Source organism: Boleophthalmus pectinirostris, unplaced genomic scaffold (assembly GCF_026225935.1).
Source record: "Boleophthalmus pectinirostris isolate CB_2022bp ecotype Guang Dong unplaced genomic scaffold, ASM2622593v1 HiC_scaffold_9, whole genome shotgun sequence".
In the NCBI taxonomy this organism is placed as follows: Eukaryota; Metazoa; Chordata; class Actinopteri; order Gobiiformes; family Gobiidae; genus Boleophthalmus; species Boleophthalmus pectinirostris.
Window position 1 is genome coordinate 13,731,267 of NW_026571541.1, and position 27,652 is coordinate 13,758,918.

A 27,652-nucleotide genomic window follows, 5' to 3' on the forward strand; every position below is an offset into this window, starting at 1 on the left:
CATTCATATTTGGATCTTGATTTACAGTATGTCCAGTATGAACTGCGTTCCAGTTGGTTCTGAGATTTTAAGGTTTAAAAGAGACCATATACACTCTGGTCCACCTTGTGATGTCATGCGGTAATACGGGAAGTGCTCCACTGTGTTTTTAAACTCCGTACACCTTCACCAGAATTATGTGGATGACTTCACCTCTCAAGTTCCGTGTCTACTGGACAAAAGGTAAAAGGTAGCTGTTAAGTTGAAAACTTCCATTTCATGACATCACAAGGTGGACCAGAGCATTCTGAGCTTTGAAGATATAGGCAGACTAATAATAAAGGAACATGTGTGAATGAAAAAAAAACACAACTCCAGGTATGTTTTTGATGAGGTAACAGCATTCTAATATGGCTAAAAGCTTTGTCAGCTTTGTGTAATATAGGATTTTTAAAGTTCTGACCACTCATAGAGCACAACTGAATCTGTAGACAAATATAATAATAACAACAAGAATATATGAATGCCAGCTGAGTCACTAAAATATCAGTGTCTTTCCACCTGTAGGGAGCCATATGATTAGTTCCTTGTTGTTGTAGAAACCGCAGTAGATATGAGCCCTAGCGCCAGGCTTTTTAACAGGCTGCTAAATCTGGCCTGATAAACACAGGTCGTGGACTCTGCTCGGGAGTTGAGCCGCTCCGCACTGACTGATAATTCCACTGGTGTCGCTCACTTTGATTGATGCTCCCTGGGCCTGCTCCCTCCTCTCTCGCTGCACAAGAGAGATGTTTCTCATAAAAGATGATGCATCAAACTGCATGTGAATGTGAAATGCAATTGTTCGCTTGAAAGTGTCAGCAGCCGTGAAGGGGAGGTGCAGCTAGGCAGTCTCCGGAGCTTTCCCCGGGACCTGCAGTGTTTTGCTTTAGCTTTGACACTTAATTTCAGCTACAGTAATGAAAGTGTGATGTCTTATGGGCTAGATGCACTCTTGGCTTGAGTAGGATTCTACGGTCAGTAAAAGACAGGGTACCCGCTCCACTCGCACATACCAGAAAAGACACTATAAAAATAGAACTAGGACCCAGGTGTATCCAAAACCACTTCACACTATAATGTCCTTGAGCACATTTAGCAGCCATGAGTAAACAGCAATCCAAATAAACCTGAATGACGCAGTGAGTAGTAAAAGTGCAAGGTAAGTACCTTTTATTGGGCACGATTCGTCTGTCGCCTCTCTTCCATATAATCCGAGGTTTAGGAGAGGCTTTTGGTTTGCATTCAAGGAGCACGTCTTTTCCCAGGGTCGCAATAATGTGTATAGGATTAGGCACAAAGACGGGGGGAGAGGCTGTGTAAGAAAGTAAAGAAAAACAGTAAAGAGAACAGTCAGTATCATCTTCACTGTGATTCACACATCCAAATACATTTCTACACATTTTTTAATCACCACCTAGATTAATTATTACTTTATTCATTCAGGTAAATTTGTAACTACTATTATTCAATTAATACCATTGAATAAGAGAAGAACCTTTTACAGAATAACAAAAAGTGTCGAAAGGAAGCATAGGCCTATAAACAATATATAAAGAAGATATACTTGAGTCTGCAGGTTTTTCCTTATCTAAATCTACATAATATAGGCCTTTAGATAAAAAAAATAAAAAAAAACAAAAACACTCCTCTTGATGTTCCCTAATTAATATGAATTCTATACCTTGTAACATATAAGACCACCCTTTAACTATTATAGCCAATTAACAAGCTCAACATCTACACGAGTATCTTAATGAAAGCCTGAGGAGCTGATGAGGACACTGTAGCACAAACTCCGCCGTGTTGCACATCGAGGCCAAGCAGCAGCTCTGAGGCGTTGTCTGTTGTGATTATTCAAATAGAGAATGATGTTTTATCTGTGACGTTACAAACAATGACAGTTCAATCCCATGTGGAGCTACAGGCCGACCTCTCTCCTTGCAACACTTGTGTCTCTGAGCCTGAATGCTCGGCTGAGTGGCAAAGGGTCCCTGTAGGCACCATGAGGATCTGAAAACAGAGCAGTTGCAGTGTGTATTTGTTTTAATCAAAATAGGAGCAGGCCCAGAGCTGGTGGCAGTGGTGGCAGCAGCAGTATAGCCTTATTGCTCTGCCCTCCCAGTGGAGCCAGATCTGGGACAAGATCAGAGGCATGAGGGCAGGCGGTGCCCTGTGTAGCCCCCGGTGATCGCTCATCTGCGGGCGCTTATTATCCATGTAATCTCTCCTGATAGTGTTTGCTGTTGGACATCCCCACAGAGCACAGGTCACTGAGAAGACATGTCTGGGGGGTTCACTTATGAAAACATTCATCACACATTTCAAATAGCATCAGGGTGACTCCTTCTCTGAAGGGGAAAGCTTATTAAAGATTGCTTCTTCTTTAAGAGACAACAGGAACATGCCTCCAACAAGCACTGTATTTTAAAACTGATCTTTAAGTAGAACATTTATCAATCTTTTATAAAAGAATGGGCTAAAACTTGAATAATACATTTGAGTCTTAATGCAATACTAACATCAACTTAAGAATGCAGTTGTTCCACAACTACTACCACACTCTCTTAAATTGTTTTAAAAAGTGAGATTACTTAGACATTTTTAGAGAAATACATTATTTGATGTTACAAATTGTTATTGATGGAAACACATGGAAAAAGTTCATTCATGTGTTTTATTGGCCAGGTTATATAAACAGTGGTAGATTTTAATATCTTTGTAACTTCTATTATTATTAAGAGGAACACTAAGAGACATCAGAAAAGGATTTATGTGAAGTTATTTTGTGTCATTTTAAATAGATATTTTGATGTAACTTTAAATGTATTTTCATAAAGGACATTTGCAATAAAGACTTTTCAAAATGCCACCAATTCCCCTTCAAAAAGGGCATGCCATACAGACAGTAAATCAAACTGTCCCTTAGGGAAAAATGAAAGGGGAATGGGTGTCACCAGCTGTGTCCCAGCACAGGAGATGACAAGGAGAAAATAGTCCATCAAAGCACAACACTGGACAGATATTCAGTGCGACCGCTAAGTTTTCACCCTCGAGCCTTAAGTCTGCAGTGCTTTGTTTCTATGGCTTTTAATCTCTCCAGTTCAAGGTAAATGCATCCCATAATTCACTATGGGCGGAGAAAAAAAAACTGTTCAGGTCAAAGTGCAGTGGATCTTAGTATGGTACTGATAAAGTCATCCTCATTTTTACAAGAAGGAATTTATAATATCATGCTGTGCACACAATGTAGTAAGATGGGACAAATATTTTAAAATCAAATAAACAATAACAGAAAATGTCAAAATGAATAAACTGGTACATGGATGTACTGGAGTGGAGGAGTACTGCAGGTAAATCAAATCAAAGCGGATTTACCACTGAACCAGCATGTTATATTTTCTCTATGAGTCCACGGTCTTGAGTGTATTATGGCCCTTGGGACATCTTTCTCTGTTCCCAGCCCCGCTTTCTAGGACCTTTACACAATACTTCACACATGACATTACTTTTCCTGAATCACCATTATTCTTACTTTCAAGTGTGCAATGTGGTATTCATACCATTGTTCATAATTCAGGCTTCTGATTAAATAAGGAGCGCTGATAACTGGCTGAAGACTTGCTTTGTTTTGTAATAGATACAATGATGAGCACCGCGCTTCAATCACAAATTATAGAGAGGAGGATTAGATCATAATAGACTCATTAAACTTCATCAGAGCTCCCAGAGACATCCCATTTCTTCTGTTGGCTTCCTACATTGAAAAAGCCTTAAGTAATTTCCTTGGTGAGACTATGGAAGTATTCCTGGTCATGCTGGCCTTGGTATGTGCAGACAGGGGTGTATATAAAGGTCCTTCTTTTATTCATGCCGTCCCCTGGCTGGGTTAAATCAGGGACCATTGATTGGCAATCAGCACATCTCACACTTCAGAGTCTCTCACTTGCATTTCAATCTGCCGCTCCGATCATCCTCGGCCTTATTCACATGCCAATACTCGCTCCATTTTATACTTACTGCAAGGCATCAAAAATGCCTTTGTGAGCCCAAGAGTTACATCATAACATTCAGGTATGAGTTCTATTTACTCAAGGTAACTTTACAGTTGCAGTTAATTCAGTTGTACTTACAAATTTACAATTTTGTATATCTTACAAATATCCACAGAAAAAAGAGCTGAATAGTTAGCATTTGATTTTATTTCTTAAATTGCGTTAATAAATTCCTGCTATTATTACTGTATGCAGGAATACTCTTTAAGATACCTTAAGATTTTACTCTAAATATTTTTAATAATATAATATAAGAACTCTTATGTGTGTCATACACTGGTCTGAAAAGAACAGGTAAGTAGATAATGATGTATACCTAAAATCTTGAGCTCAGCGCTGGAATAGACTGCTCCATATTTATTTTCAGCGATGCACTGGTACATTCCTGAGTCCGTCTGCTGCACTCTGTGAATGGTTAGCTCACCATTCACAATTTCTATACGAGCCTGCAACAGAAGAAATATATGAAACAATTTGAATGTAGATATAGACTGTACAATATGCTAATGCTACGCACAGACATGATGTGGCTATATATAAGGAATAATTCATATGTTTTATGATCCAATCACCATAAGAACTAGTGCATTCACATTGTAGGTACCTGCGATGTCAAGGGCAGCCCATTAAGAAGCCAGCGATAGGTGGGCCGGGGCCTCCCTGTGGCCTTGCACTCCCACTGGAGTTTCTCTCCACTATCCATCTGAGTATCATTAATCATTCTGACCCATTGAGGGAGGGCTGGGGAAAAAAAGAAGACTTAAGAATAAAGTAATATATCTTTGCAACACACAAGGCTCGAAAGGGGAGAAAAAAGTATGTACAAATACACTTAGAAATCCCTTGCAAATGTAAAAAAAAAAGATTCAACACAAGAACAACCTTTGAGAACAGAGTGCTTTCTGTTAAATGTGTTAAACATCTAAGTGGGTGCTGCTTTGTACTGCACACTGTCCTCTGCATAGCTCCCAGAGTGCTTTGAGCCATGCCCTTTAAGAAAACGATATTCATGTTTGCTGTCTCATGGCTGTGAATGTTTTATATATATATAGGTATTTTTACAGTGGATCGAGCCTAGGGGTTGAGAACAGAAGAGTAGCTTTTATTTCCTGAAGGCCACTAAACAAGACAAGCTGAATTCATTTACGTAATATGGTGCAGAAATTTCCACTTCAGCAGAGATTCACGCATAGAGTAAACAGTCTAACCTAAATTACACTATTTTATTTACAACCCATTATTTACGTCCCTAAAGGTTATTTGGACCATTTTCTTTTGTCTATAGAATTGGCTACAGTGTCAGGGGTGCTTTTATCAATACTGTCTATGTTTTGGCCTATTTGCATAATGTGCCTCAGCTCAATAGCCTTTGTGTGCTTTGATTGAATGTTTGTGGCCACAGAGGTGCGTCTCACAGCACAGGTTCAAGCTACCGGCTGACCTGAGTAAATTACATTTAACGTGAGCCTGCTACAAATTAGACTCCCTTTTCTCCTCGTGATGCCGACTGAAAAGAGGGTGCCAAGAACAGGGCTTTGGAAATGTGTCCAGACGAGGTAGCAGCACTCTGTTTTATTGGTCCTGGGCACAGTGAATAGCCAGAGAGAACAGAGAACAGTGAGTCAATGCGATCTCGACTGGCGAGAAAATATTTAGTGCAATGTGGTCCAAGTTTATCACCCAGGTAATTGTACTCTAGTATAGTACAATACAGAAAGCCAAAAGATGGATTAAAATGGACCACAAAGTCTTTGATTTAGTAGCCACAAAAATAATCCATTGGAATGCTTTTAAATGACCTTCCATTGCTTGAAGAGGTTTATTAGATATACAGTACCTGTCATTCACATGCACCTATTTACATCTCCAAAGCTCAAAACACTCTGTTCCACCTTGTGATGTCATGATGCAGTAGTTTTCAGGGTGGAAAGTATTTCAATGATTCTAGTGAAGGTGTATGGAGTTTAAAAAAACAGTGGAGCTCTTCCTGTATTACCACATGACATCACAAGGTGGAACAGAGAAAAACTCTCTGAAAATAGCATGATATGGGCCATTTAAACGACATGTAAATGTTAATTAAGCAAAAGCAGATAAAATTTGACTCACTGTAGACCTGCAGATGACCTTTGAATGCAGTTCCTCCTCTTGGATTCTCAGCTTTACATTCGTAAGTCCCTGAGTCGTCCAGCTGGATGTTGGGGATCTCCAGGACTGCCTGAGACTTCCGCAGCCTGGCTTTCTTGGGGATGTTACCATTTATCTTTCTCCATGTAATCGTTGGTACTGGGCTAAAAGAAAAAAAAAATGGTTTAGACATTTCTTATAATATTTTTTGCATAAAGACATTCATAAAACTATAAACTAGAAGATAAGAACAAGAGAATGTATTTCACTTGTTCAACTTGAAAAGAAATATTTGGGTAAACAAAGTGAAAGAGATCAATAGTATTTGCTGTGAATTAGAAGTATGGGTAGTAATGTCTATTCATGTCTATTTTTCCTTTGGAATTCAACAGCTGACATAGTTGTTAAAGATACAGCTTTTCTGTTCCAATACTGATACTATGGTTTCTGCTGATACCTGTCATTAACCAGTGCAGAGACTGAAAATAGGATTTATTTGTTTTAAAAACAAATGGTGTATGGTAAACAATTATCCAAATGTGTTGTAATTGTTATTTATCATTTAAAGTAACCACAAAGCAGCTTTGATATTATGAGGTAAAGAGAATAATTTGGTTTATAGACTAAAATGGGATATTGACTGAACCGATGGGGCCGAGGTCTGATCCATAAATGTTTTCAATATTGGGCCAATAGCCGATACCAGTATCATATCGCTAATAGCTGTTGTATGTATGCTTCATTAAATTATAAATATACTTCACATGTACATGTTTTTCTGGTACTACACTGAATCTCAACCAAAGGATCCGTGTTTATTTCAGCTCATGCATATTGGCTGATGACCTTTTAACTAATCACAGCATATTTACAGAAATGCTAATAACCTACACCGTGTAATATTAGATAGCCGCTCTTGAAGGACATCTGCAATATTAAAGCCAAGCTATTCCCACAGCCAGGACAGTTTTATGATTAGTGTTTGACTAATACCATCTCTCCCTGTTTATTCATGGATTCTCCTATAGGCCCTGACAATATATGGCTCACATCAGACATAGAGGGGCTCTGTCTATAGGCTATCACTGCGGCTCTCATACAAGAAGTGGATTTGACGGCAGTGTGAAAGATGGAAATTTGACACCGTACAAACCTCCTGTGAACCCATCAATCACTTTTTGCCCAGATGAAAATGTTACACCCCTAAGCCTTTTTTATCTCGTCTAAATTCACAAGGACACTCAAGTGCTCTTGACTGAGATGGACTCAAATTAGAATTCAAAGCATGTTTTCTATTAAACAAAGAAACAAACAATTGTCGCTTTTCAATTTGGGTCAGATTTGATTTTAGACTAACATTTCTTCTGACTTTCTCTTTCTCAGGCGTTGGGACATGGGAATGTGCTTTCTGTGTATGTATGACTGCATAGTGTTAGACAATAGTTGATCTTCTCTAACACTTGGGTAGTTATAAATACAGTACATAAAGGCGAAAGATATGAACATAAATCTTTCTTTTAACTAACTAACATTTTTAGGTTTGTACTGTCCTAAATATTAAGGACGTTCTAAACGGGTATGTGTGATCCTGACTTTTCTACTTATTTAATTAGTATTAATGAAACAATCTCCTGTTATGAAATACATATTAAGATTAATTCTACTCTCCCATTTTGAGCATACTGAAATGTCAACCACAACTTCACAGTCGCAAAGTAGCATAAACCACATCTACTGAAATAAACAGCTCGTGTGAATGATCTTCTTTAATGCTGATGTCAAGCTTTGCTCATGACCTTTCCTCCAAATGAATTCTTAACCTGCAGCGAAACACAGCAAACCCCCAGGGACCAGGAGAAGCCAGAACATAAGTTTGAGTCTTCCTCGGTGTGGCAGGATTCAACTTTGGAGACAGAATAATGAGCGCCCAGGCAGCAGTGGACATGTTCAGAGACAAGGGGAAGAAAAGCATGGGATTTGAGATATTCTGATGCTAGATTTATAACATTGTCTAGCTCTTTCATACTCCAAAAGAACAAATGCCTGAAACACTGTACTTTAAACTACTTTTCAACCTACAGACCCCAGGGTAGGCTTAATAGCTGCAAGACCAGCCAGTCCCTCCTAAACCATAAAGTGCGTTAAACAATCGTCCTCATTTGAGACTTTCCAATCAAACTCGCTAATTTGGAGCATGTATCCCTCAAATGTGGAAGACATTTCATCTCAAATATTCTTATATCACAAAATATATGACTTCTTTTACCTCATATACCAAAGAGTTTCTCTGATTGGTTAATCTGCCTGTCCATTACACCCATCTGAAATCTTTACAAACGTCTTTGTAAAGTATTCAAAAAGTGTTTGGTTTTGGCTGGCCAGGAAAGCTTATTAGATGACACCTTAATAATTAACATTTAGCACATCTGCCCAGGCCTCATCTGAGCAGGTTATACAATTAAGGTTAAATATTTGATTAGGACTTCAGTGTGTTTCAGGTCTCAAGATGAAACAATAAATTATTTCCACTGATTCTAATACATTTAAAAACATGAAATAAAATACTTTTTTTGTTGTTGAAATACTACGCTAAAACTGGGCTGTAAAAATTTGGGCTGTATAAAAATACACTGAATTGCATGATGCCATCAATATGATATGACTCTTGTGGTCACGCTGGTCAAAACAACCAGACTCTTTTTTCATATTTGCCCTTCAGTTCACCTCCAACACAGTGTCACTGGTAAATACCACATCAAGAGTCTTTGACATTCACTTAGTGCCCTGCTGTAGCCTGCCATACCATCATACATATTGATTAGAGCAAGAACAAAACCCATTTTAACTTGAGTTTCAGAGCTATATAAAGAATGGCATTTCTTAATTAGGTGCATTGATAAAGCATTCATCTCTTTGTAAAAGGGTACGTCACTAGGATTACTCTGACAGAGAGCTTTTCACATTCCAATTACTTGTCTGAGAAAGCAGGAGCTGACTTTGGTTGTCTGTCCTACACACATCAGGAACACCTCTTCCGGTAATAGGAAGACATAAAGCATGGGAGGTTTTAATGCCCTGTCTATAGACTTAGGAAATGACTTTGCATAATGTGGGTAATTAATTGAAATCAGAGTAAACAATTATAAGGTCTGGAGTCAGCTGTAGATTAGAACATGTTTGTACTGCAGATTCAGTAATGAATAATTCATGCAGAATAATTATAAATAACATTGATTAGAAATGATAAGGAGTGTTCAGCAAGGAGCATTTGTAGCGTTGGCAAACACAACATCTTCAAATCAAGGAGAAAAACACGTCTTTTCAATGTTATTAACACTGCATTCCACAGTTGTTTGATTTACTCCAGAGTAAAGCTTAATTAAAACATCAAGTTGGCAGCAAAGGCTAGTTAGTAAATGAGATGACTGCTTTAAAGTCAGTTTAAACTCTGAAAATGATTGGCTGCAAGTGTATTTAAAATAATAATAAGGATGCATTTTTAGGGTGAGTAATAATACAAAGCTCAAAAATGTCACTAAACCTCATTAAAGAAAACACAAACAGAATTTTAGTCATTATTTCTGGTCTCTGTAGACAATGTGTGTTCCCTTTTGGCAGAAAACTATTTCCAATTATTTTTTTTCATAGACATAACCTTTAGTTTTCTTCGTTCATACCAGTCCCTAAATGCACCTATGGAAGCCCAGTTACATTAGGACTCTCAATTATAAGAACACATGGGTCCCTGGGGCTGAATTCCCTATTCACTCTTCCCTGCTATGCACTAACATGCTATCTAACAAGAGAGCTACAATACAGGCACTCCTGCACTCACTTAACATTCTGCCTCAAGACTATACTGCCCATTCAGGTAATGGAATAATGTAATTTAGAGGACAGAGCCCAAACACAAACAGGATCTCAAAGCATTAGAACAATGGTAGGCTTTAGTGTATTGGATTTGGATATTAATATGACAAAGTGGTGATTCACAGTGTACGAGTGTTGCAATGCATTCACTTACTTTCCCAGAGCAAAGCACTCCAGTCTCACAGTGACTCCTTTTGCAGCGAGGACAGATGTGGGAAAATGCACTTCAATTTTGGGCTCATATTCACCCATGACACCTAGAAAAGGTCAAGAGGGAGATTGCAGATATTAGAACCAAGATGATTCAACCATACTTTTTAAATTGCCATTTTCTGCCATTCACAGTGCCTTCTAAACAGGGACTGGGAATTAAAATAATGACCTTCTTCCTACTGGCAATGGAACTGTCTGAAAAAGATTAGATTCAAACCACATAAAATGTAAATAGAAATAGCTGACTAAAGTGTAATGGGAATCATTTGCATAGTAATACTCAGTGTCACTTTAGACCATCACTTGTGCTACTTAGACTTAGAAACACTTTATTGATCCACAAGGGAAATTATATGGACACAGTAGCTCACAAATCACAATATATTATAATAATAAAGAGCAAAAATATAAATGGGGATAATAAATTAAAAAAATTAGCAAAAATAGCAAAAGACAGGTCTCAAATAATATAGCCTGAATCATCAGCCGGTTTCACTTTGTGGAAATCATCTGGCCTCACGGCATTAGGATTTGTTTGCTCGACGGATTTAACCAATCGCTGCTATTTGGTCATGACGTATGTAATGCGCCAAATCCCATAGATGGAAAGACAATAATGTCTTTCCCCTTAAAAAAAAAAATTTAAATTAGTCAAACATTCTCTTTGTTCCAGCTTTAAATCCTCGATCTCGGGAATCGTTGCCAACACAGACTGCTTTGTTTACTGTTGTGCTGCACCACAAAAGGGCCCCAGACAGGTGCTAGATCTTGACATCATGGCTTCACAGCTCTTTGCTGATTGGCCAGTGTGCAGTCTACAACTTCCGGGGTTCTTGCAAATCGTCTAGTGTATTCCAATTCCTGACCTAGTCGCTGAAGAGAAATGAAATTGAGTGGAGGCACTAGGTGATGTCACCCTGGCTAGTCAAATAAGGCATAATTATACAAATATATATGTACAATAAAAATAAATATAATCAGCTATATACAAGAGGTAAAGAGAAACGGTGTAAAGATGAAATAGTGATTGACAAGGCATAGGGTAATTACATAAAGTTGAGTTGTACAGTTGTATGGAGTGTGGAATGAATGTAGTCCTGTATCTTTCACTGTTGCTACTTTGGTAAACTTTCTAAAGCTGAATGCAGGAGTTGGCAATATGGATGTCAAAAATGTTCGGTTAAGCAATAATGGTTACAAGCTACAATATAATCATAAGAACTAAAGAAAGCATAATAGTAGTGCATTAGTATTAAACAGCACTTCTCCAGAAAGCCAGTAGTCACTCAGAAAAAAGTCACTGGCTGGAAAAGGGACTTATTTAACAGACCAAATCACTCACCTGCTGTAGTTCCAACTAACTCAGTTATTTATGGTCAGATTGAATTAGAACAAAACACTGATTAAAATTTAACTTGAGCATCAGAGATTTAGTCAGAGCAGTGTGTCCTGTTAGCTTCATCACTTGAAAAGTATCAATTCAGAATTCCCAGTTTAACATCTTCAGTCAGAATAACAGCTTATATTCTTTTGGCAACGCACATAAAAGACCTTGAAAATCCATCGTGTGTATTTATCCTAAATCATAATTACAGCAACACCACTAAACTGGCTTTCCTCCAATTTACTGCCCATTTTTTCAGACTAAACACTTGGCATTAAAGCAGTGTACAGGTGCACATCAGACACACCATCTGCTGCATCTTACTAATATCCACCTTTTACAGAAATGATTCTTAATATAGCTTATGATAGGTCAAACATAACATCAAGACGCTGTAATTACCGCATTTCTGAAAGTAACAGAGAATACGCAGAGGCGGCGTGCAGCGTGTGTGCAAAACCCTCACGAAAGCTAAAATGCAAGAGGACAACCCATTAAGATGATGCAGTTACTGTGACAACAAAGATAAGTACAGTCCCGTCCTGGTGAATTAGCAAAGCACTTTACAATTTAGCAAACACACACACTAAAGGACACGGGATAGCGCCTTATCAGTCTTGCTAAGTGCCACTATGACTAACACCTTCGCTCTAAGTCTCCGACAGAGGACACAGCTCCTTTTGTTTATTCATCTGTACGTTACGGCAGCCATTAATAACCATTTGCCAGGTTGATGTGTCAGATGGCATAGAGTAAATTTGGAGTGGAAAGGAAAAACACTTTCATCTGGGATTTAATTACCATTATCCATCTTATTATAGGAAACTTTGTGATATGAATACTGCATGAGTTCTCCAGTGGTTTACACACAAATATTAAGAGCAAATTATGTTAGGCTAGCAGCACAGATGGACACAGGCCTAGTGCATAAGGCGTGTATTGGAGAAAGTGCAGGCGGTACAGTAACACACACGAGTCAGACAAATGACCGCCATGACATTTCAGAAGCCATAATTACACCTCCCACGTGTACCTGACACTTTTTATGAGCTGCAGCCAATGCAGCCAAGCTAGACAGGCCTTATTGAATTGTGGCCTGTTATGTATGGAAAAAAAGTATTTTATGATATTTGTTACGAAGAACTTTTCAATTCCAATCTCATTCCCAACATTTATGGCTCCAAAGCAGCCCTTCACATAAAATGAATTTGCAATATTTCAATGTCCCAGTATATTTCATGTGATATTGAGTTTCCCAGAATAGTGATTGAATTGAATAATAATTCTGTCGTCCATGCAGTAAAACATAAAATTCAATTTGTTAGAAAAAACACCCATCTCCTGCATTATACCCCAAAGGCTTCAATGATGTATGATGTACAGACTGTATGTAGCATGACTTTCAGACCAGATGACCTCCCTGGTACAAACCTATTTATCTGGACACGAGAGTGACACAGAGTACTGCTGTTAACCTCCTCTCACACGATAGAATACAACAGATACACCGAATTTAACTAATGAACAAATATGATTAGTGAAACTGTCTTTGATATCTCCAAATCTTTTACTCCAAATCACTGTTTATTACCAATAGTTTTAATGTTTTTAATTCACAGAAACGGGAGCGAGTGCAGAATGTGTGCATTGTTAGTTAGGGACAGTTTTATCAATGCCATAAAATAAATTATATCTTGTGAAAATTGTGGTGACATTCAATATGGTTACAGGCATAAGGTCCTAGATTATAATTTAGAATACATGACCCTTGCAGATGACTTGTGTCAGATGTTATTATGCTTCTCAGCCATCAATGTCAAGATGCAGAGGGAAAACAAACATACAGCAACTGGATTTACAATTTCAAAGCACCAGTTCAAAACTTGAATAATAACCTGCGTTTGTAACAGTGACAATGTATTTATATAAATTCTAAGGCAAAGTTGCTGAGACAGAATTCAGTTCAATTTTTGGACTGTCAAAAACAATACCCATACATACTGATACTAAAACTTGTATTGATGAACTAAATACTAAAAAATGCTTTGAACAAGACCAGATGATAATTTAGGAAACTACTGGCATTATGTGTTTTATATTGTATTATATCGAGCTTTTTTCCGTAGTAGTAAAATCACATTAGTGACAAAATCTTTTACCAACAGTGAACTATACACACTGATGTTTGTATTCTAATTTACTGCAATGGCCCTGTATAATAACTATGCAGAATCTTTTACAGCAAAACAATGAGACAAGCTGTTCACTATTTACAAAGGAGTATTTTGGCCCAAAGTTCATCGTTTACCCCCGCTGTCCTCACAAGGTGGAGGGGGATGCGTGATCAATGGCATCCTGCCGCGCAGAATAGAGCGCAGATGCTTGTTTTGATTAAAAGAGCTTCTTACCCATCCACTATGTAATAATCCAAGCATTTTATAAAGGCACAGAATGTACCTTCTGATTGGTCCAACTCCAAAGTTTGAGGGCGCCTTTACTTCAGGGACATCTGATGTAGTCTGCGAGGTGTGCCAATGTAATCTTTGTCAATTTAGATCCAAATTTACAATGGAGAAGGGCTGGTGAACATCATGTGACTGGCAGAGTATAGGGTGCCAATTCTTCCATTCTTTGGCATAATGGACCTGCAGCTGTGGGGATAGGATTTGGCCAAGTTGTGTGGGTGGAACGATATTGCATTAAGAGCGTTGTTAGTGACAAGATACTATAAATCTATGTCACATTCAGATCTTTAATTAAAGGCATGACTTTCTATCTCGAGATTTAATTATATGTGTTGGTAACATGTGTGTATTGCATCTGGAGGGACATGGAATAAACACCTGAGTAAACACGCTTCAACATCTTGTCAAGTAGCCATTATCGCCGTAACAACAGCACAGATGAGTCTGTATTCTCAAGGGTCAGGGCTGGCATCTTTCTCTACTACACATTGAAAGCATGTTATGTAGAGTAGTGCTTTCTTCAATACAAATGAAGTACTCGAGTTCTGGACTTTTGATTAATTTTCCAAGTTATTTACAGGACACGGATTTGACTAGTTAGCGTTTGATTCCTTAGCACTGTTTATCTCTAAATATGCTTTTATAAACACAATTCATAATCATGGTTTTAAGTTTAGAGATTAAATTCTTTGTCGACTAAAATGGGGGTGTGGCAAAAGATCTTAGAACTATAACATATCTCTTTGTATTTGATCCAAACTGCTGTCATAAGACTACGCCTGCACAGAAGTTCATGCAAAACCAACTATTAATGCAGAAAAAAGGACAAGGATTAAAAGGATTAAATTTGTGAGTCAAGAGTTTGAGATGCCTTTTTACATATAAATATCAAAAAATACCAAATCTTCAGTTAACACACACATTTCCTCCCTACTGTGGTCCCATATAAATCCTTATAATCAAAATAAAATATTGAATTGACCAATAGAAATTTTTATCGGCTAAGACACTGTCAACCGATTAAAATGACTAAAGGAGTAAGCTTATTTGATTGATTTATTGAGTTATTTTTTACAAATAGCTGGTACCATCAGATGTGAAACCTGTTCTCTCCTCACATAGCCTCTGGTCTCCTTTTGTCCAGTCAAAGCTACAAGACTGTCAGACAGCAGTAAAGCTGATAGCATCTCGTGGTGTTATGTGAGAATGTAGCACGGCTGCATAGGACAATCTAATAAAAAATACTTTTAACCAGTCATATCTGAACTATGGCTCTGGGGCCAAATGTGGCCTTTGGACATTTTTTTCTTGGCCCTCAGGCTTCCAGGTGAATTGGCCTATATTACCTTAAACTATATTTTTTCACCATAAGTTTTTGAAAATGTATCTTGATAAAGCAAATATACCATATACTTAGGATCTAAGCTTGAATTTTCTGTACTGATCACCAGTCTATGGTCCTCGATCAGCCCTCCACTTTGTCTGTATTTTGATTTGCAGCCCTTGATGAACAAAGTTTGGACACCCCTGGTTTAAACTAAAAAAAGCAAATTAATTACAACACTACCGTCTAAACGCCTGATTACAAACTGACATTGTGTCCTTCTGTGAGGCACTAAGGCCCCTTCCACACTAGTGCGTACTCGAGTAGTTTTCGTTTAGGATGCAGTGTTCGTCCACACTAATCCTATTGAAAACAGCTCCAGAGATGGAACGATCTGGTACTGCCAGCTCCCACAAATTCATTTGAGTAATGATCTGATCTGACAGTGTGTGGACACCTGAAACTGCTGATACGCTGATGTAGGTCTATGCGCCGTGAAGTAATTCACTGCCAAAATGCTAGAATATATGTCCATTAATATATACGGTCTATGCGTATGACCTGCAGACGTTGAATCTCTGAAAATTTTAACATGAACGATCTCCAACGTGACAGAAACACATAACAGACTCACCATTAGCAGAACACCCTTCTGTCACAGAAAGAACACATATAATCCACTGAGTCGTGGCCATTAGTCCAACAGAAGCTGAACTGCATCAGCGCACAATAGCAAGCTGTTTTTTGAGAGCTTAGTTTATGCAAATTAGCCATGTGGTTTTAAGTTTAGTTTCTGTAAAACGTAAACAAATATGCTCAAAGCTGTGTGGATAGGGAAGGCTTGCAGACACAGAAACAATGTGTCTGGATGCAGATCCTTTCCGATATGGTGATATGGTGATACAGTGATTCGTTTCAGTGTAAACGTAGCCTAAGATCCACGTTAAGCTGTTGAAGTATTCTAGATCCCAACACAATACTTCTTTTTTCCTTTTTTGAACAAAACTGTCAAGCAGTGTTATAATGTGCTTGGCAAGATGTGCAAAATTAGCTGATGATCTTTGTATCTAAAAACATGATGATTTAGAAATGCACTTGCTCTTGCACTGACTAAAACAGACTAAAGTTTGACCTCAACTGCTGGCCCCAGCCTGTTGATAGCTTACTTGTGTAATTCTAATCCTACAAATTGCTCTTTTACTAAACCAACAGTGTGCGTTGCCATGGTTATGTGTTAAGTGTTACAGATATGTCTCTGTGGGCCATTTCATACCAGGGTATTCTAGTACAGAGGAGGAGTGTAGCTGGAGGGGCTGCAACCCTTAAGAGGTACATTTGTGGTACTACATTTGGAACGAGCATTCTTCCTGGGCTCGCACGTCCTTTTCACTCTTACTCCTGGGATGTAATCTTGAAGGCTTGTTTGAAACCTTGACAATGACAGGCACCTGTGTGAAGTGATGGACGTTTGTCGGTGAAGTCAGATGGAAAAAAACGCCTGTAGGTGAAACTCACACCTGAATGTAACAAACAGCTCGGTATTATCGCTCCTGAGAGGCCAGTACAAAAGAGTAAAATCTCTTCGACAGCGAGGGCCATTGATTCAGTTAATTTTATGCCGGAAAATGATTTCCCCGATGGCCACTTTCACCAAAGCACACCGTGAACAAAAGAGCCTCTCCACACTAATGTTAAAGCATTGCTCATGGTCTATTTATGGTGTATACTGGATTCATAACGCTATCTAAACTAAACAGGGAATGTGCAGCTCAAATCCTATTCTGACCAATTGGATTTGAATTTCTGGTATTATGCATTAGATAAGTGGAAAGTACACTTCTACACTGTAAGACTCCTTTTATTAATATATCCCTTACTAGTGGTGACTATGTGGTAATAATTTGTGCAATGGTGTACTATGCATTTCCACTTTTTGTGTATTTTGACATGAACAAGAATAAACCTCAACGGTACCTTCAGTTAGAGTATAGTCTATAACACTAACCTTCATTCTCACTATTATAAAATATGAGCCACTGAAGGCGGGGGTACCGGGATATTGTAAATAATATTTTAGACCTGTAGTAAATTGTATGAAATTTCTGTTCACTTGCTGCCTTATCAGAAAGATACCATAATGAATATATATCCAGTGTTCATTTGTTAAATGCTATGCCTGATTGTGAAAAGAATTGTGTAGTTTTTATTGTATTCATTTTAAATTGTACTTCAGTGCTATACATTTAATAATCTTGACATTTCTCAGAATAGATAAATAAAATACTCTTACCATCAGTCTTGAGCGTCAAAGGAGTCGGCGGGCTTAAGACCCTTGCATTGGTGACTGGGTTTTTGACCAAACAGATGTAGCTGCCCACATCGGAGGGTTGGACTTTGGAGATGTACAGATTCCCTGTGTCCTGGGAAATGAAGCGGCGACTGTCCTCCGCCACAAACGAAGGAAACTCATTAAAAACCCAGCTGTAGATGATCTCTGAAAAGCAAACAGAGCAAACAGATGTGCAGGCTGCTTATGCTACTGACTCTTCAAGTTCATTACTGTATACAAAGATGCATTATAATATCCAGATGTATGGAAAATTGCAGCTTTACTCTCAACAATAAACAGATATACAAATCCTAAACAGAGCAATGACTTTGAGATCTGCACCATAACAAAGTACTGGGTGAATCAGCAAAGCAAATAAATGCTTAAACAAGAAATCATTTTCACTTTCTAGCAAATAAAAACTAAAATATTCAAATTATATTATGGGACATCATTATGGCCCAGTACAATATTATATTATTATGGAAGTGATGATGATAGCCAAACAGCAAACATTTCCCTGGAAACATGCAGAAAAAGGCCCTCCTCCGGCCAAATAAGAGTCATGCTTGTGGAGATACAAGCCTGCTCAGAGTAAGGACACATGCTTTAAAAAAAAACAAAACAACAACAACAACCTTTTCTTTTCTATTCCATTTAGTCAGGCATGGGGCCTTGCACTTTTTCTTGATTAATTTCTGTTTGTCCACCTTCTGATAAAAGGGAACTATCAATCTCATGGACATGTACAATATTAATGGAAACCACTTATTTTCAGTTATTTTCAATAGACCATTCTGAGAATCTGGACCAGTTTGTACTCCACATTCACAAATAAAAAGTCCCTAAAATTTCTAAAGTGCTTAAATCTTAATTTTTAGATGAAAAGATAAATAGATCCCAACTGAAAATTAACGTAGATCAGACAACAGAAGCTGTAACTACAGAGCCTCAGCTTCACAAAGAGTCCAATCATTTGTTTGTGCTCCAAAGGGTTCAGAAAGTGATTCAGTTTGAGTTGAGAGTCCTTTAAGATAGACATTTTAGGAAAAATAGGCCAGAATGATAAGGGGTTAATGAAAAATAAAAGTAAATGCTTAGAGTGAATATCATATAAATTAGGTGTGATAGTGAAACAAATACATTTTAAACAACAATAACAAGAAAACTATTCGCAAAGCTTTGAATGTAGCGTACACCATAATATTCTCTTCACATCTCATTGGCTTCAAATTAAATACATTAAATAAAAAGTGGCTCTGAAATCCTCCCTCAAACCTTGAGTGCAAACATGTTAAACAGTGTTTTATGCAGTCCTATATGAGTTTCAGATGTAACGCACTTTGAGTCACAAAAGCATTCATCATCACTGCCAACTTTATGACTATGATCTTCTTTAAAGTGATTGGAGCAGGTGCTGGAGATCATTTGTCACTGGATGTCAGAGTAGTCAGATTATACCTGAGTCAGTATGTGAATTTATAAGATATTCAAAAAAAAAAAAACAACAACTGTGAAACATCTCTACTACTACTACTATACTCGACAAGAAAATCTTTGTTACGTTAGAAGTTCCTTTGTGTTTTGTAAAATTGTATTTTCCACATTAGTCCTTCACTTCATATTTGTTTCTGGTCCTCGGTAGTATACAGAAAAAAGTCTGTTTATTTCCCTCGCGACTGTCCTTTTTAATGCAACAGCCTGTTGCCATTTTGATAATAACTAACGGAAACCACCAATTACACAGCAAGTGAGTAAATTGTTTTTGCTTTTTTTTGGTAAACTTTATATATTTTTTAGAAAATGTTTTTCCGTTGTCTAATTTGTCAGTAGCATAATTTATGTATTTAAGTTTAATTCTTGGATGGATGCATGTGCCGGCGTGTATTCTCCAGTTTACCCCACTACTAAAGCATGTACAAAAGGGTCGCCTCTGGGGCCAGGACTCCCCTTAAAATCAGTGGGTGAAGTTTAAAACATGACATCCCACTGGTGCCATGGCAACCCTGGTCAGGTTTTTAATGAAGAGGAAAAAAACTCCTGTGCACTGTGCTTTCATCTGTCAGTCACAGACCATCATGAATCTTTTATTGCCTTTTTAATCACCTGTTCCTGCCACTGGTTTCTGCTTCCTATCATCTTGCATGCTACATCTCATGAAATCCACAAATGCTAAGCGGGTGTTGAAGTACACTTGGCAGACATTCCCATATCACAGCCCATACTAACAAAAACAAATAATTCACGGTTCAGAGAGGAGCTTATATTATAGGACCACTGTGGCGAGAGACTCTCAAAGCTACAATGTTACAATGCCGTCTATGCCCTGCTATATGAGAAATAATTGGCTGTGTAACATTGCCTTTCATTTGTAATGACCCAGCAAATTTGATCTGAGAGAATCTGCGCTGCAGCTTAGCTGTCTCCATAACTTACAACAGCCATCATCAGACACATGGATGGATGGGAGCACAGGCGGATGTACAAACAAAGCATTAAAAGAGTCCAATAAATTCAAGAGACAGTGATCATTCAACTTTAAAAACTCTGCAGTCATAAGGAGCAGTTAGTATGGTGTAGAGTTATAACACTATAAACTTATCCTTAAAAGGTGTCAGAGTGCAATTTTGCAATTTCATATTAGTATCATGTGTTGTTGTTCTATTGAAAAAAAAAGATTAAGTTAAATCTTACCTGGTGAATGTGGGGGAGGGGTGCACATGAGAACCACACCTTGGCCTTCCCGCACAGATACGCCTCCTCTTGCCTTTGTACTAAATGGCTTGAGAACTACAAGAAAGAGAAAATCTATTTACAACTTGGATAATAATAAATATTTCACAACAAGATAGTCATAATAATTAAATCAAGAGAAAAGTTTTGGCTCAAAACATATAATTACAGGTTGACACTGAGCCAGAGTTGAATCAAGTGGCAGGCAGCTGACACCAGGGTGTGCCTCCAGCCTCTCCACCTCATCCAATGATTTCAAGGAGGCTTTGTTTATTAGTTTAAAAAAAGAAAAGAAAAAAAAGAAAAATGATGTTTCAGAGTAATGGGAGAGAGCCCATAACTTCAGATTCTGACATCAGTCTAAAAAAAACCCCAACACAAATAAGCACCAGTTTGTGGAGCTGATCTCCTCTGAACCGTGTTGTGATTGCAGATCAGAGCCAGAATTGTTTGAATGTATAATCTTCTTTTGTGGGCCGACTTCTCTCGCACATTTTCGATCTCATCATGTTGGCCAGCATCCCAAGTGTGATTTATTGGTACTAACAACCTGCCAGCAGAATGGGGATGGAGAGTGACTGATTGTCAACATGTTAAATATTGATTCAGCAGCAGCTGCCACCACTCAGTCTTACTGTCGACGCACTGCTCTTTCCCTTCTCGTTTGGTGCTAAATCACTGATCAGTGTCCTTTGGTCAGATTTGGTATTCAAATGACCATTACGTCTGCATTCATTAAGCAATATGTGGTCTTTGTAAAGAAACCACATGACTTCCTGCTTAATGTCACTGGATTTATTTCAATGCTGCTGAAGGACAACTAGAGTAATTACCAACCTCTAGCACAACTGATGTCCTTCACTGTGCATTTGTATAAATGTATGTGAACCTCAATTATTCATCCAGGCTACTCACTGCACATAATAAAATGTTATGTTACAGCTGTAGTGTGTAAAACTAAACAAAAATGGAAATATATAAGTAAATAACTTTTCCGCATTAAGTGCTTGACAGGGTGAATGTGGTTTGGGCACGTAACAGTACTTTTATAGATTAAAAGTGCCTCTATAGTCACCACAGAGGAGACAACAAGTTTTAATGAGCCATAATCCCCCTTGCAATGAGAATTAATCCAATATTAATGCTAATTTAATAATGCAACAACTGCATGCCCATAAAAGTATAAAAAAATGACCATCTACATTATATATAAACATCTTCAAAAAAGTTTTCTTGCCCAAAGAGGCTGTACTGGCATCTTTGAGAACTAACTAAGACGTACATTTCAATAAATGATGATTTTGAAGTCCTTTCTGATAGTATGTGTATGTAATGTATTACAGTGTATATAGTCCAAATAGTGGGGTTAACTTGAGTACTACTGTACGACTTAAAGCAGCTATACCTGAGCCTGTGCTGGGCTCACGTCTGCAGCGGGAGAGTCTTTGGGGAGAAAGATCAGAGGCCTTCTTTCTGCCTGCTGCCTTCAAAGTCACGGCTGAAAAACAGCCCAAGTGTGAGTTCAGCCACTTCGAATTTCAAAACAAAGAGGAAAAAACATCTTTGAGATGAGCTGGACAGCCCCTAAATCAGTCAGATATAGATAACTCTGACTGAACCATTACCGTAAGGTTTCTTAATTGTTGTCAAAGACTATTACTTATGTTTTGTATGCATAGTAACAGCTAAATAGTAGAGAAGAAGACTTCTAGATGATAATTGAGTATAAGCTCACACACAGGTGTGAAATAAAACAGTGTCTGCCCTTCTGACAAATGAAGTATGTAATAAAAGCTGCACGCAAACAATAACACAGATGAAGTTTATAACATGACATGCGTTATGCTTTAACATTACAGAGAGAATAATAGGATAATCTGAACTTGACCTTTCCCTGTAACAGTAGAGCAAGTCTGACATCAGCCTGACGAGCACAACATGAGAATTCACACATTGACATTTCATCATTGTAAATTTGCATGACTGTCAGCAGACACACCTTCTGCCAAACAGACAAACAGTGTGAATAAGCCTCTAACAGGAATCAAATGTACTCTAATTAAAAGAAACAACATGTTAGAAATTACATTCTATTGAAGTCTTATGCAAAAGTGCAATTACTGACAATGCATGTGAAAATGGTGTGACAGCGGTATGTGTTAGTAGAAAAAGTTGACATTTCTCTTAAAATAACAATACAATAATTGTACAAATTCATACATATGCATAAATAGTCTGTTGAAAAATTGCACATGTGTACTGCAAAGGACACAACAAATAGATGAATTCAATTCATGAGTCACACTGTAAACAAAATGTAGTGATTACTACAAAAAATATTGCATTAACCAACCAGTATAAATGATGTATGACTGTGATAGTGTCACTAGTAATGGTGAACATTTATGCAGAGTTAAGTACACTAATAACTGAGTATTATGTACACTGATATTGGAATAGGTCTATTCTCTTGAAATACAAAAATCACTAAGAACTATAGAGTAGAGTGGACAAGAAATCTGACAGATGGTACAAGTCGAATCCTATACTTTTTTTTTAAATTATGAGTCTTTGCTTCACTGTTACATTAATGAATATACAGTAGTTTAACAAACTGTATTAGTTCTTATTATCCTTGCAAATTTATATCAATGCAAACAGTGATATCAGACACACAAAACTGAAACCCATCTCTTGGGTTTTGCCTCTGACTAGTTGGTCTCTTTTTAAAAACTATTTAAAGGTAAGCTCAAAGTTTTAACTGTCAGTATAGCTATTATCGCTGCAGCTCCGTCCAGAAAAGCAACAATGCGTTTTCTTCGTCCCAGCCCAGAGCCCCTGGATGATGGGCTGGAGGAAGGCCAGGAATTTGCTGGAGGAAGAAATGTGCTTTTTTTCCTCTCATTTACCAGGGAGACGTGGGATTTGGGGCCACACAGCCTGTTAGCTGTGCAGCCCGACAGCATCACAAGGAGTCAGTAGAACCAGTAGACTTCAGACTAACTCACCACAACAACCTACGTGCACAAAGGCCAATGTTTACTTGTGCCTATAACCAAAAGTGCTCATTCTCATTCAAAGAGACAGCGGCTCCAAGCTAATCATGTGCTTATACAGGAGAGTCAGGCTGTTTTTACTCAAAGAATTGTGCCACCTTTAGTATCTTTTACAACCCAGCCATATCTCTTCAAATGCTGTAAGTTTTTTCAACTTTTAGGGACTTGTTTCAACAAACTTTTCACAAACTTTGTAGTAACTCTCTGTAAAAAAAAAAAAAAAAAAATCACTTATAGCTGAAACTGGAAAATATCACAGTTGTTGATTTGGCTATAGATTGGATAAGGATTTCGAACTAAATATCACGTATTTTATCTCAAATAAAATGTAATAACATTTAATTAAATGGTTTAAAAGAGCTGATTAAAAATAAGAAGACAGAAACTTGCAGTGTAAATTTCCAAGTACAAGTGTACAGTAATATTTTTGCACTTTGTGTTTTATATTAATTAACTTTTTGAGCAATACAGAACCTCAAAAACAAGATATACCACATTGTACTCTTATAAGTTTAGCTGTAAAAAGGGCTGAGGGTGAGTTTCTAGTAAACATAAATCACAAAATCTGTGAAAAATAATTCAAATTGGCCCAAAAATATTGGCAGTTTATTGGCCATTGGTTTCATTTGATTCTAAACAAATGGTATTAGCTATGAAAAAAGTCAATCTCTAGACACAAGAAGAAGCCATGTCTTGTGAACACGTGTAGCAAGATCAACCAAATTAATTTTATACAGGACGCATCAAACTGAATGGGTTCTACAATATTAAAAGCCAGTGAATTGTATCTTTTATCATCCTGCAGCCTGTGGGCTTTGTTGAAAGAGATTATGTGATGGAGCTGAGAAGAGACAGTACCTCAATAAAAATACTCACATGCAAATTGAAGGAGAGCGTCTCTACTTAGTACTGTCCCAAAGCTGTTCTGGGCTTTGCACTGGTACCTCCCATAGTCTATGCTTTCACTCGCATTGGTTATAATGAAGTTCCCCTCTATCAAACTGTAGCGGTAGTCTGCTTCTGCATGCACTTCTGAGCCATTGACAAACCAGCTGAAAAACAAGAGATGATTGTTTAATTATTTGTTGAAAATGACAGAATTGAGAGCTAAATAAAGCAGTAATGATTTGGCAGGCAATTTTCTGTCACACCTGTATGTGGGTGGTGGGTTTCCTCTGGCTTCACAGCGCAGCATAACCTTCTTTTCATCGGAATCCAATGAAAAAATAACGTCGTCTGGCTCCTGGATAAAAACAGGTCCAAATTCTTCGTTCTCTACGGGAAGATAAAACGGAATAACATCTTAGCTGGGATTATTCATTTAGCTTTGCAGCTGTGAAAGATCTCAAAGAATCCTTAATATTTCACCAACCACAAAATTAACAATCCAAGAATAAAATATATAGTAGAAACTATACTATGGTGAGAAAAGTGGTGTAATTTCCAGCTCCTCTGCCCATCAGCAAAGAGTTTGTGACTTAAATTGAAAATGAGACATTAAGTCTAATCTGTGTAAATAAAGGGTTAATAATCATACAGGTAATAATTTCTGGATCTGATCTATACACAGATTGCACTCTTGCACACCAACATGAGTACAAGTTCTTTTTCTATTGTAATATTCTTTAGAGGCCCCTTTACATCTTTGCAGACCGTGCTCCGCGCTAACTGCTAAGGAGCCACTTATAGCATAAAAGTGAGTGTTTGGCTGCAGGTCCTGGGGTTTAGGTAGTGAGGATTCAGATCAAAGAGTTCTTTTAGGTTTAAACTAAGTTTCAACATTGAAAATGGCAACTTAAATGAGGGACTTATGTGATTCTCATTCTGTTTTCTGATTGGATAATCCTACTGAAAAACACACAGTATTATAACAGAGATAAATTGGACATGATCATTGCTATCAGTAAAACCTATATTTGATCTGAACATGTTTACATTATATCTGGTGACGCAAACAGGTCAAGCTTATAAAATTCAAAATCTAAATGTTACATACAGTTCCTTTAACTAATAGTAGCAGCAGTACCAGCATTTGTTTATTATTGTTTATAATTGATTATTTGGGATGTTAAGAGTGAGTATGGACTAAAAGTGTGTAAGGAAACTGGAATATTACTTTAAAAGACAAAATAAGAGCTTTGTCAAAGGATGCAACTGTGCAACTTGACAGCCAGGTTGGATTACACTCACAGGGGGAAAAATACATGTTTGGAAATGTCACTTTGAGAAGATCAACACATATATAAAACAGTGTTCACTTGCATTTATGTCTTTTGGACCGCTGTTGTTTGCCTAGGGACTTTAAGAAGAAGAATGGTCTTATCAGACTCAGGGTTTCAGTGCAGCTCTGCTTTTGTTTGCTGTTTGAAGATGTATAGTCACAGAGTGAATGCTGTGTTACATAACACGTCAGCTTTAATCAAGGACGTCGCATTTTCTCCTTAAAACATACAGACTTGAAAAAGTTTGTTTTAAGTAGAAAAGGCAAGTATGCCAAATGTATTAGCCCAGAGCTATATGAAAAAAAACCTTTGTTTGCAAATCTATGCGGCCAGCAAGAGGCATAATACCAAAAGACCAACTGTTGAATAGAAAATCAGTTTCTTGAGGAAAGGCCATTCAACTAGTAAATAGGTCGAATTGTATTCTTTGCTGATCATACTCATGAGTAACACAGTCTTTGAGAAATCAAAACTAATAAAAATAACTGACTGCACTAGTTCTTAACTGCTTTATTTAATGAGCACAAAAATGTACTTCACTGACAAGAGGCAGAGAAATGCTTCAGCTCAAGGTGAAGTGAACTGGCATTAAACTCCATAATGCACTCTTAAGAGCACAAAAGTGACTCCAGGTTTAGAAGACAGGTAGTACAACAGATGCACTTATTACACTGTTGTATTTTCTGCAGTCACAAACTCTCTAAAAACTAAAAAAAAACTTCTTTTGATGACCGACAGAGTTTACTGTTTGGCCACTGTACTATCAGGAAACATCAATCCAGAGCAGCGCTATAATGCTGTTGTCACTGTTGACAATAGAGGGACATTACTCTTGGTTACAGAGATGTAAGTGATGCTACAGCGGAACATCGATGTTGTTGTCAAAAAGGAAGCGACAATGGACAAGAGATACAAAGCCCAAACAGGAAATACTGTGGACTGATCCTTAATAGCAGACATTTGGGGGAAAGAATAGAAGTCTACATAAGATGTTAATATAAAAGAATGACATTAACACTGATGAGTAGATAGACCACATGGGGATTATTTGTTTGCATGTCGTAATTCTGGTTGTCATCTCCATGGTGCTCAAGATTACCAGTGACATTCAGAGATTAGTGTGATTAATTATTTCACAAGCCTGAATGGGCCATTATATCCTAGACAATTATCCAAGCCCTCACTAAAGACAGGAAGTGGCTGCTGCAGATGGGGTTTTCACACTATAACTTAGATATTACATCTTCTTTTCGACAAAGATATCCATCATATCTATAGCTCCTGTCCTGACAGGATCACAGAAAGAGGTGGATATTGCCATAATCCCACTTCAATTTCACACAGGGCGTGACCCTGGTCACTGCAGACCATGCAGACTGGAGATGGATAGGTGAAACTCATTTCCAGAGCTGATCTAAACAGGCAGGGGGCCTGCACACATGACAGGAGAGCAGACACAGCACAGTGTTGGCAGCTGGAAGCAGAAGTCATATTTGGTCTGGTTAAACCCAGGAGTGAGGCCCATGTCAGCAGGTGAGAAAACTGCACTCTGAACTGATGTGGCACCTGCCATTCCCTTCCGACTCACCTACAAGTTCAATTCTCAGCCTGGAATAAGTGACTAAACAGCAGTTGGGCACCTGTGAACGAAACTCACCTGTGCTGCACAAAAGCTCTTTTTTTGGACAAGGACAAATTTATAATGTGAACACAGACAAACATCATTTGAAAAGGTTCAAAGCTGTATTTGGTCACACACCACATTACTTCTGTGTCATAAGCAGTTATGAGTCAGGGCAGTGTTAGGAGGGACAAAACCAATGACTTTTTTCAAAGATTATTTGAGCTATTTCTTG

The 27,652-nt window shown here is 37.8% G+C and overlaps 1 protein-coding gene across 1 annotated transcript in view; it reads right to left on the reverse strand.

Moving 5' to 3' along the window:
* The window catches only part of cntn5 (contactin 5), a 79,707-nt gene that overhangs the window by 21,334 nt on the left and 30,721 nt on the right, over positions 1 to 27,652 (reverse strand). The window contains exons 5-13 of the mRNA XM_055166958.1: positions 24,726 to 24,849; positions 24,451 to 24,626; positions 20,480 to 20,575; positions 17,747 to 17,950; positions 10,225 to 10,327; positions 6,183 to 6,364; positions 4,678 to 4,814; positions 4,390 to 4,519; positions 1,189 to 1,333 (exon numbers count right to left, since the gene is read on the reverse strand). Coding sequence (XP_055022933.1) covers positions 1,189 to 1,333; positions 4,390 to 4,519; positions 4,678 to 4,814; positions 6,183 to 6,364; positions 10,225 to 10,327; positions 17,747 to 17,950; positions 20,480 to 20,575; positions 24,451 to 24,626; positions 24,726 to 24,849 — 1,297 coding nt within the window. The remainder of the gene's footprint in view (positions 1 to 1,188; positions 1,334 to 4,389; positions 4,520 to 4,677; positions 4,815 to 6,182; positions 6,365 to 10,224; positions 10,328 to 17,746; positions 17,951 to 20,479; positions 20,576 to 24,450; positions 24,627 to 24,725; positions 24,850 to 27,652) is intronic.